An 11745-nucleotide genomic window follows, 5' to 3' on the forward strand; every position below is an offset into this window, starting at 1 on the left:
AATCAAGTTTCATATTCCAATTTAAATGACCGAATAATGATACATCGCTGATGTGGTAATGACATGGCACCATATTCATTGTCACATCATCAACCACACCAGTATCGTATTAGGGATACATTATCATTCAGTCAACTTAATTAGATTTTGAGACTTGAATAGTACAATCTAAAAAATTCGAGTTAANGGGTTTGGAGCTTACCTCTAAGCCAAGCTCCAAGCTTGCCCTAGCTTGAAGGAGAGAGGGAAGAAGATGATCTTCTCCTTCTTCTTGATCTTCTCCTTTCCTTTTCTCTTCTTTTCCTTCTTCTTCTTCTTCTTCTTCTTCTTCTCTTTTTTTTCTTTCTAGAGAGAGAGAGGGAAAGAGTGAAAGAGTTAGAGAGCAATGAGGAAAAGAGAGGGGTCCCCCACCTCTATTAAAGGCCATTTTGCAGATAGGCCCCTCAACTTTTCATCCTTCAAACCAGCCCTCTTTGGGCATTTTCGCAGTGAGGGACCAGTCCCAGCTCGGGAAGACCGGTCCCCGAAGGCTGCCATTTCGAGCAGAGGGGTTTTCGCGTTCGGGAACCGGTCCTTGCCTGAGAGACCGGTCCCCGGGAGACCGGTCCTAATCCGAGAGACCGATCCCCGAAAGCTATGTTTTCGGGACTTAGCCAAATTTCGGCTATTTTCGCTGGACCAACGTTCGGGAACCGGTCCCTCACCGCCAAGGACCGGTCTCATCAGAGACCCCCGCAGCCCAGCCTGATGGAACCGGTCCCTCCCTGCCAGGGACCGGTCCCCGAGAGAAATTCTGCTCCAGTGCAGATTTTTGCACTGATGTTCTCGCGGACCCTTCCTTAATGCACTTTATGCATTATAAACACCTTCGGACTTTCCGAAGCCTACGCACTCAACGAATAGTCGATTCTAGTCGAAGTCTAATCCTCGAGTTTCGAGAATTCACTTCTTTACAGCTGTATTGACAGCATCAGCCCAAAATTGTGAAAGAACAGAACTATCAAAAAAAAGAGACCGAGCAGTATCCATGATATGACGATGCTTTCTTTCAGCAACCCCATTTTGTTGATGAGCATATGGGCAAGAAAGCTGAGGTAAGGTGCCTTGACTTGCAAGAATTTGTCTGAATTCAGAAGAGATATATTCACCACCAGAGTCTGAACGAAAAATTTTAATATTTGTGCCAAATTGATTTTGAATCATAACTGTAAAATTTTTATATATTTGCAATAGTTCAGACCGGTTGTTCATAAAATATATCCAGGTAAAACGAGAATAGTCATCCACAAAGATCACATAGTATCGATTACCAATACGTGTAGAAATAGGAGCAGGACCCCAAACATCAGAATGAATTAAATCAAAAGCAGCATGAGAGACAGAGTTACTAGCAGGAAAAGGTTGAGTAGTATGTTTAGCAAGTTTGCAACCCATACAACTAAGATTATTGGAAACAGAAAATTTGCCTAATACACCACGACGAACTAAAACATTAAGATGTTCGAAAGAAAGGTGACCTAAGCGACGATGCCATAAAGTAGAGCTAGAGATGGTTGAAGTAGTGGTGGCGTTAACAGAGTTATGGTTGGATGGTAGATGCAGATGATCCATGTAGTACAAGCCATCACGCCTATGGCCCTGTCCAATCAAAGTCCCTGTTCGACGATCCTGAACACGACAAGAAGATGAGTCAAATGTAACTGTACAATCATGATCAGTAATTTGGCTAACAGATAAAAGATTTAAAGAAAGTTTTGGTATGTGTAAAACAGAGGGCACATAAAATTTGGCAGAATTACCAATGGTAGGTGATAATGTACCATAATGAGTAACAGGAAGTGGTGTACCATCAGCAGTAAAAATATTGAGCGGAGAAGACAATAGGGAAGGTGAAGAAAGTAATGAATCATGTGGAGTCATATGAAAAGAAGCACCTGAGTCTAGAACCCAGGAATTCTTAGAATTACCTCCAAAGCTAGGTGTTGAAAGGGAACCAAAACCTGGTGGTGCTGATGATGTCTGAGGACTGGATTCTGGCTCTTTTGGAGTCGAGTTATTCAGATTGCTCTGTTGAAGTAGCTGCATTAGTTGAGGCCAGCTGAGTTGAGTAGAAGCAGTGTGATGTCCTACGTTGTTAGAAGAAGTATTGAAAGGATGCTCGATCTGCAAAGTAGAAGCAGCAGCAGGATAACCACGTGGAGAATGTCGTTGTTGATCAGCCCACTTCTTTTTCCTGCAATCTTGAATATGATGCCCCCAGAGTTGGCAATATTTGCATTGGATATTGCGTTTGTTCTTTCGAGGAACAAACGAATTAGTAGAACTCAAAGGCTCAGGAGGAACTTGATTGGGAGCAGCAAGTACAGTCGGTGTTGAAGGACTGGAGGAATGCAATACTCGAAGACGAGTTTCCTCTGCAATAAGCTCTGCAAGTGCAGCATCAATGGTGGGTAGCGGAGATCGATGAAGAAGTTGGCCTCGTAAGGCCTCGAACTCTGGCCGTAGACGCATAATAAATTGAAAAAGACGCTGTTGATCACGAATTTGCGTTTGTTTGGTAGCACAAGTGCAAGCCAAACAAGTCTGGCATAATGATTCGTCCATGATGGATAGTTGGCGCCACCGTGCTTGCATAAAGCTATAGAACTCCTGAATGGAGCGTTCACCTTGATGGGCCGATGTGATCTCTTGGAATTCAGCATATGATTGAGCATGGCTAGATTGCTCATATAGTTTTTGAAGATGAGCCCACATTTGCTGAGCTGTAGTGAAACTCACCAACTGCATTCTGATGTCAATTTCTACAGACGTGGATATAATTCCACGAGTACGTCTGTCAGCATTATTCCACTCTTTGAGTTTCTTCTCATCAGCAGGAGGGCTAGTGTCATTAATATGATCTGTTAAGTCTAGGGCATCAAGTAAAAGTTTTACAGACACCGACCACTCCCGGTAATTAGAACCAGATAATTTGACATCTAGTTGAGGAAATTGATTGGTAGAAGATGTCATAACTTAAATAAATAAAGAGAAGAGATAGAATGGACAAATCTGAAGAAGTGGCTTGCTAGAGACTCCTAGCAACTTGGTCAGACGTACGTCGAGATATAATGCGCAGCCACACAGACGTGATGATGACGATCGCAGCCCCAGTTAACCACTCGAACAGGATCGTGTCGTCCTCGGACGTGGTGCTGATCTGGACGAACAATTCGCCTTCTGAGGAGATGAGCAAAAAAGTCGTCGAAAGAGAATAAAACCCTAGAAGGGCTCTGATACCACGAAACAAGAGATTTGAGAAATTTTCTGTATATTATTCATCTAAATCCATTCTCTTATATAGAGAGAGAAAAAGCTTTACATGGAAGTACAGGATTATATCCTGTTATACAAAGAAATAAATAATACTATCCTAATAAGAAAGTAATATACATAGTAATATATATATATTATATATGGTAACATATATAATATATATATGGTATGTAATATATATGGTAACACCCCTCCGCAAACTCAAGGTGGGTTAAACACCGAGAGTTTGGATAAAAGAAAATGATGACGTTGTGTGGTATGAGACTTTGTGAAGAAGTCGGCAAGCTGAAGACGAGAAGATATAAACGGTAAGGCCAGTGTGCCATTAAGAAAATGATGCCGAACGAAGTGACAATCAATTTCAATATGTTTAGTGCGTTCATGAAATACCGGATTATTAGCAATCTTGATGGCACTTTGATTGTCACAATACAGAGGTGTCGGAGTAGAGCAAGTAATGCCAATATCACCAAGAAGACGACGAAGCCAAACAATCTCAGATGCTGTAGCAGACATAGCACGATACTCAGCTTCGGCACTAGATTTGGAGACAATATTCTGTTTCTTAGCTCGCCAGGAAATAAGCGAATCACCAAGAAAGATGCAATAACCCGTGGTGGATCGACGATCAGTATGGTCCCCAGCCCAATCAGCGTCAGAATAAGCTCGAAGTGCAAGTTCCGAGGTAGAAGAAAAGAAAAGACTCTGGTTAATAGTGCCACGAAGATAGCGGAGAATGCGAAGAACAGCAGCATAGTGAACAGAAGTTGGTTCCTGAACAAATTGGCTTACTATGTGGACAGCATAAGCAATATCTGGACGAGAGATAGTGAGATAAATAAGAGCTCCAACTAACTCCCGATAGCGCGNACGGAAATGCCTCCGATGATTTACCATCCCAGATCCGGGACCACTTTTCAAAGCTTGACGTGTCGCAAAGCTGGCCCGTGTTGGGCGCGCCCGGGTCCAGCTCGTGTATGGAGGTGGGGGTCAGGCGTTGCAACGTTCACGTTCGATGGGCTCTCCCTAAACGGGACCACTCAAAATTTTTCATATAATAGTGTGACACTTATTATTAGATCTCGTAAATAACAACAACAACAATAATAATAATACTAATAACAATCATTCGCAAGTAAAATCCACTTCTCAAAGCACCCATTTTCACCCCCTCGTGCTATTGTAAAATATGAAAACACATATTAGCTAGATAATCTGTCTGGTCACGCTGTAAAATATCGTATTGCTAACTAGGTATTATATAAATAGTTATTCTATAGCAAGAGCAAAAATACTAAATAAAAGAATCCATTTTCGGACTTCTGAATCTCATTTCTCACATTGGCTGTAATAAAAAAAAATATATATATATATATATACATAAAAACACTTGGCTGTGCTGTTTGTTAAAATGTTTTGAGATTGAAAGTAGCTGTTTCTAAAAGTAAAAAATAAAAGCTGAATACGCACACGTGAAAGAGGGTGATTCTTAAATTAGGATGATTCTTAAATTGGTTTATGTACAATTGTACAAATGTGAACGAACGACTGAAATATTTTTTTTTTTTTCGGTTTTGTTATTTATTTTTTCCTTTTGCTATAAGATGTGATAACTGATAAGTCACCTCAGGAAAGAAAAATAATAAAAAGAATGATTAGAAAGGACATGGTTTGTTAATAAGGGGTACGTGGCACGTGTGCATGGGCTCTTCTAATTAATAAGTGTCTCTGCTGGAACTTTGGTGAAACGGATCCTCTACAATCGAGGTTGTAGATTTTGCTGCAACCTCATAATTAATTAAGCAACTATTTATGTTCAATTTGTTTATTCATAGATTAATTTGGTTGAGTTATATTATTTCATTTATATACTTAATTAATGAATTGGGCCTAAACTAAAAGATTAATTTGGCATGACTACTTGTAGATGAAAGCTTGAGATGCAAATTGTCATTTTTAAAATATCAGAGCTACGAATTATCCTAAAGAGTGTATTTTTGTATTTCAATATCAAAATAGATGTGATGACGCAGTTTGTGTTTTCAGTCATAGTGGCTTTACTTCAAAAGAAAAAAAAAAAAGGAAAAAAAATACAATGAGCGATGAACGACTTAGATTGAACTTTGAAATTGTTATATATCGATAATCATGTACCTGAGCCAAACTCTTTTGGCCATTTGGGATCACTATATCTATTGCAAAATTTTATTTTATTTTTGAAAAAAACAGGTAATGCTTAATATTGAAGAGAATGTGTGCATTAGTAAATGTTATACCTAACATTTAGAACTACTTTAATTTTAGTGTAGCTGCATATATGTTGTTAGGAGTAAATTAAGAAGGCATAAATCAATACCCATGCATGGATCTAGAACTATACTTTTTATATTAGTTTGGAGTGGGACAGTTAATTATGCTCCCATTATTGATCCATTATTATTCGACATTTCATAATTAATATATATAGTTTGATTAATGTCAGTACCAAAGTTTTTATCTTGATACAAATCTTAACTAAACATTATTTATTACCCTGATGCTATTTAAAGAATGTTACAGTCAAATTGCTTTAATTAAGTGAACAGCATAATTGTTGATGAATTTATTGTCCACCTTACTTTGGTAACTTAAAATTTTAAAGATATACAATTATTTTACATTATTTTATATAGTATATATCATCCTAAATTCGAGTATCGCAAGGCTTCGTTAATTTAGGGGCAATTTTGTTAGATATAATTGTAAATATAGTAATATTGAATATACATATAGTTGAAAATGCAGCAATTACAACTGCAACACCATATTTTTGGGTGAATATAGTAAAAAAATATTGCAACAAAATATATTTTATTTGATTGTATGCAGTTAAGAAAATATTTTATCGCTATATATATATGGTTGTGATATTACACTCAATGTAGAAAAAAAAAATTTTTGTTTAAAAACTAATAAGGGAGGTAAACGTAGCTTTTATTTTTTTCTGATTGCTACGTAACTTAATTTCAACTTATAGTAATTGAATTAAAATGTATCAAATTAAACACTATATTTGAAAATATATGCAATTGTAGCTGCAATATAATTTCAACTACATCCAATCAAACAACCCTTTAATATCCTTCTATTTATTTGTTCCACGTTTTGAACCTATCAAACTAGCTATCTCAAGCACAAATATGATAGGGAGTATTGAACGTGCTCCGGTAGCACAAGTTTTTAGAGATAAGCGACTATTTTACATTAATTCTTTACGAGAAAACAGAAAATCTATTAATTAAGAAAATATTTGTAGATAGATATTAACATATACATATATATGTATATATTCTTTAAAAAATAGGCTAATCTGTGTGTCTTTTTCCCTTGCTATAAAGTTTTTCCAATTATACATATTATTGGATTTTTTTTTTTCCAATTTATATAGGAGGTGCTCACCAAATCGCTTTCTCAAAGAGAATTACAACCATGCCTTGAACTATGCCTTTTCTTATCGAACTTGTACAAGTAAATTAGATTGAAAATTAGAGGTGGTAAATGGAAAATTAAGTAGCAAGAGGGTGATGAAGGTGACCTCTTCCAACCCTACAGTTGCAATGTTGTGACATGTAACTTGTTCTTGGTCGGTCCATAGAAGGATACCAACAAAAAAGTAATTTGGTTCCATTAGATTAAGCTACGTACAATTCGATTTAATTCAAGTTTATTGGAACACCTAACAAGTCCACTGGGGCCACATTAATTAATTTTTGAGGCTTTTAATATTACTATTATTATTTTCATGATCTTGTGATCTGCATGCATCAAACCACTTGTAAATTAAGTATCTCTTAATTACCTTGTAGGATTTAGCCAATTCCCAACTCAACCAACTGGTTAATTTTTAAAGGGCAAAGATTGCATGGGTAACCCCTGCATGTTTGTGACCTCGCAACTTAGTGCTTGTTACGCGTGCACGCCATATCATATATAAGGTACAGTGCTATCTGATGAAGTGCTACATGGTTTTTTAAGGAAAAGTACTGCATTAAAATTTCACAAAACAGCATTTATAAGTTGAAATTTCATCTTGAAGCTCTTAGATTTGAATCTTTGAGTTTTACATTAATTTTCTTCCACATTAGAAATAGTAGTAGCTCAGAATCAAAGGAGTACTCCTTAACTCCTTAATATTTTTTTGTATAAACAATTTAATTTTGTAGCTTTTTAACATCTTGCAATTACATTATTCCTAATTCGTAAGTATCTAAAATGACTTTTTTTTGGGTTAATTTTATACAAGTCTCTACAAATATAGTGAATTGCAAATATACCTTTACAATGTTCAACTTTCATATGTTACCTCTGTAAAAGTCCTAATATTTTAAATATGTCTTTCTGATTTGTTACCGTTAAAATACTGTCTATTTTATAAGTGAAATAATCTTTTTACCATCACAAATACATCCCTCTAAAAATTTCAACTGTTAATTGAAGAGGGGTAAAAAGGTTAATTCATCTCATTAACTAACCATGTTAAGTATTTAACTCGTGGTTAACTAAATATTTCTGACGAATTCTAATAGCAAAGATATATTTGAAAACATCAGGACTTTTATAGGGACAACCTATGAAAGTTAAACTTTGTAGGGATATATTTGCAATTTACTATATTTGTAGGGATCTGTATGAAATTAACCCTTTTTTTTTAGAAAAAGGTAGCATGCTGCCCAACTTTTATATTTTTTAATAATAAATTTCGTTGAAAATGAGAAGCAACTAAACTTCAAAGTTGGGACTTCAAATACCAATCATTAAATTCTTTGTCACCTACGGTAAGGACAACCAATCTAAATTGGCAACTTTAACCTTACTATACGAAACCTTTATGTCACAGTATATGTTAGACTCTCATATATACCAGGGTAAAATTATCACTTTGCACCAGGGTAAAAAAAAAAGGCTTAATGCAGAGTATGTTACTATCAGGCATAAAGATTATTTGGATGTCAGAACAAGGAAATTTTTCTTTTTTTTTTTGAGAGATAGGTAGTATGCCACCCGTTTCGTTTATTTCATTAAGAAATAAAATTCGCTAAAAATGTAAATCAATTAGGATTCAAACTTGGGACCTCGAATACCAACTATCAAGCTCTTTGCCACTTGCTCTAAGAACAGTTGGTAAAAAAAGGCCAGAATTATAATAACAAAACGTACAAAGTTTAGAAACTAAAATTATTCAAGTGAAATAAATTCAAAAACTCAGTTTACAATATCACAAAAGGTACATCAATACTCTCTCATAAATGCACATAGTTACTTGATAGATGACTTAATTAGTAGACAAAGAAAGAGAGAGAAGTTTAGAAAAATTATTTAGGTGAAAGAATATTCAAGTGCTTAGTTTACAATATCACAAGAGGTACATCAATACTCTCATAAATGCACATTATTTACTTGATAGATGACTTAATTAGTAGACAAAGAAAGGGGGGGGGTGGGGGGGTGTGGGGTGTGTGAGGAGAAAGTTCTTGAAGCTAATCATTCTGTTTCATTCCATAAATTGGACCCATGTTCTCCCACCCCAATCAAAAAAAAAAAAGAAGAAAAAATAAAATATCTCAACAAGGTTATGGCTATTAAGCAATAAGGAAAAGAACAAGCATTATTAGGGCATCTAAACATATCCATGTCACATGATACCTAAGTTTAATTAGGCATGGGAGCCAACTGTGTTACCCCCCTCCATGTTCCCATCCTCTTTGGCCTACCCATGTGAAAAAACCTTTTGCAGATCCAACACTTTATAACTCAGCCATTGTTCCTTGATTGGAAAAGTTAAAGTAATATTATATACATGTTCTATCATTATTATTATTCTTATTCCTAGGGTAGAAACATGTATGGGAGACTCCCCTCAACTATACCCTCTAATCCTTTATTAATCGCCAACTTTTCTATGTTAAAAACTTCAGTAAATTTAGGCACTGTTTAAAATGCATGAATATATATATAATGTATATCTCTTTGGTTATTTAATAAGCATTTAGCACTGAAAAAATGAGAAATACGATCAAATATCTAGAATGAATACTATATTACTATATCATACTTCATATTATTTTTCCGGTATATGACAATTTTTTTTAGTATTGGTAATGAAAATTAAAATTTTTTAAAGAAAAAAAATTAAGTTTTTTTGCGCTCTCTTATACTGACATCCAAACAGTATCTTAATTAATATTATACTCGGCCTTTAAATTAAATTCTAACTTTGCTTAATAAACGTACTCAATTTTAGCTAAAAAATTAAAATCAAACAACATGCCTATATATATATATATAATTGAGCTTCTATAAAAGTACTAAGTTATTGGTGCTTGTAGATTTTTGACTATTGGATTAAGAGATGTGTGGCTAGGATGATGTGGGCCTCTTAGGGTTGAGTGGGTGGTTGGTTGAACAGTATAATCTAACGGTTAAGAATGATAAAAACCGTAGATCTAACGGTAAAAAATTTACAAATACTAAGTGCTTGGTGTTTTTACAAGCACCATAGCCGGACTCATAGCTATACATATTGAGGGCCCATTTCAAAATTTACTATAGTTGAGGTGGTATCCATACATTTCTGTATCTTATTGTTATCATCTGCTTTAATTGGGCATCTACAAAGTCATCTTTGGCTTGGCTTTTTAACAATAGGAGAGAGAATATACTGTACCCGGAAAAAAATAAAGTACTCCACCATGTGAGTGTACAAAAGCTTTGCGTTACTATTCAACTGTAGATGCTTCGTATAGGCAAATTGCATAACATCAGTACAATAAATAAATAATACTTTGCTGTGGAAGCTAACGTGGGTGACATCAGAGCCGTTGAAAAGGTGTGGCTTTTAGAATCCTCTGATCTATAGCCAGAGAGGTATATAGGTTGCCATTATATATATATATATATATATGTATCCATGGTACTGTTTGTTGTATGAGTTTGTATATGGAGTAACTTTATTGTAATTGCCATGTGCAAATTAATTAATTAATTAATTAAAAAGAAAATAAAAGAGGTGACTAAGTATGAGATGTTGCGTGTACGAGATTTTGTTTTTTTTGAAAAAATAAATAGATAATTTTAGGCTGTTAAATAATCAAATTTTATGAAATTCAACGTTAATGTTATTTAATTTAAACTATTAATTATTCTTTAGCAAATAAAACAGTAATAGTTAATGACTAGCAGCTAATAGGTAGATTAAATTTAATAAAATTCTTAATTTAACTAACTAGAAAATTTTAAATGGAAAAATAAAAATACAAAAAATATAAGGAGTCTTCATTAAAAATTTATCTGGTAATTATGGGGCATTCTTTCTTTTGTATATGCAAGCAAATCTTTACTCTCAAATCTTTTCCTTCCAACAACATTAAAAAAATAATGAAAAAAAAACGATCGTATTTAGCGTAGTTGATTAAGGACTTGATAGTTGGTATCTGAGATACTTCATATTTTTAGTTGAATTTATTTTTCGAAAACAAATAAAGTGAATAATATGCTATCTCTCTCTCTCTCTCTCTGAGAGTGTTGCGCTTCTTATCTTTTCTTTTAAATAGAGAAAAAGTTATTTAGGCAAAAGCAATCACAAAGTCTAAACAAAAGAGAGCGATAATTATCGACTGTCCCTAGCGGAAGTGGTAAAGGGTTTAGTGGTTGATACCCGAAATACCAAGTTCGAATTCTAGTTGATTTAAATTTTCAGTTAAATTTATTTTTAAATGAAATAAACGAAACGAATAGCATACTACCTATCTTTCTCTTAAAAAAAAAAGAGAGCAATAGTAGATCAAGTTTCTTCACATTCTTAGCTAAATGTGTACGATAGTAGATCAAGTTTCTTCACATTCTTAGCTAAATGTGTACCATATCTCTCTCCCAAAAAGAAAACAAGAAAAGGGAAAAAAAAAAGAAGAAAAAAAGGTAAGCTTCTTGCCCTTTCTTTAAATGGAGAAAAAGTTGTTTAGGTAAAGAAATAAATAAGCAGAGGAATCACAAAATATGAACAAAAGAGAGTGATAAATATTATAGAATGGTGATGATTATCCTGCAGATCAAGTTACTGTTGCAGCATCTCTTTCTATTGCTGTTTAGTTACATTTCGATTTATGTTGATCCAAAATAGGGGTGAGCATCGCCAGGTTCTCCTTTTAAATAACCGAACCGAACTGAACCGAACCGAAAAGTTTGGCCGGGTCTGCCCGGTTTATTTAGTTTTGATAAAATATTTTTATTTAATTTAAGTCTTTTTAAACTACTAAAACTAAAATATAATCGTGATTAATTTTATGTTAACAATTATTAACCTAAGATGATAATAATTAAGTATCTCTAATTATTTTAATTAATTTTAGTTCATTCGATTTATTCGGTTTTTCTTATTCTTTACTTTTTAGAATC

At 34.4% G+C, this 11745-nt stretch overlaps 1 protein-coding gene across 2 annotated transcripts; it reads right to left on the reverse strand.

The window, feature by feature from the left end:
• Positions 1-1526: 1526 nt before the first annotated feature.
• On the reverse strand, positions 1527-3113 carry LOC109704412. Of its 2 annotated transcripts, none has more exons than XM_020225149.1 (3): positions 2131-3113; positions 1968-2067; positions 1527-1668 (listed from the first exon to the last, which is right to left on the reverse strand). In XM_020225149.1, the coding sequence occupies exons 1-3, from the start codon at positions 3010-3012 to the stop codon at positions 1631-1633; spliced, it is 1020 nt and encodes a 339-aa protein (XP_020080738.1). In that variant the 5' UTR covers positions 3013-3113; the 3' UTR covers positions 1527-1630. The 2 variants fall into 2 exon arrangements, with proteins under 2 accessions (XP_020080738.1, XP_020080739.1); XM_020225150.1 differs by having other exon boundaries at positions 1530-1668; positions 2001-2067.
• Positions 3114-11745: the final 8632 nt, after the last annotated feature.

The sequence above is a fragment of the Ananas comosus genome, unplaced genomic scaffold, assembly GCF_001540865.1.
Source record: "Ananas comosus cultivar F153 unplaced genomic scaffold, ASM154086v1, whole genome shotgun sequence".
Lineage (NCBI taxonomy): Eukaryota > Viridiplantae > Streptophyta > Magnoliopsida > Poales > Bromeliaceae > Ananas > Ananas comosus.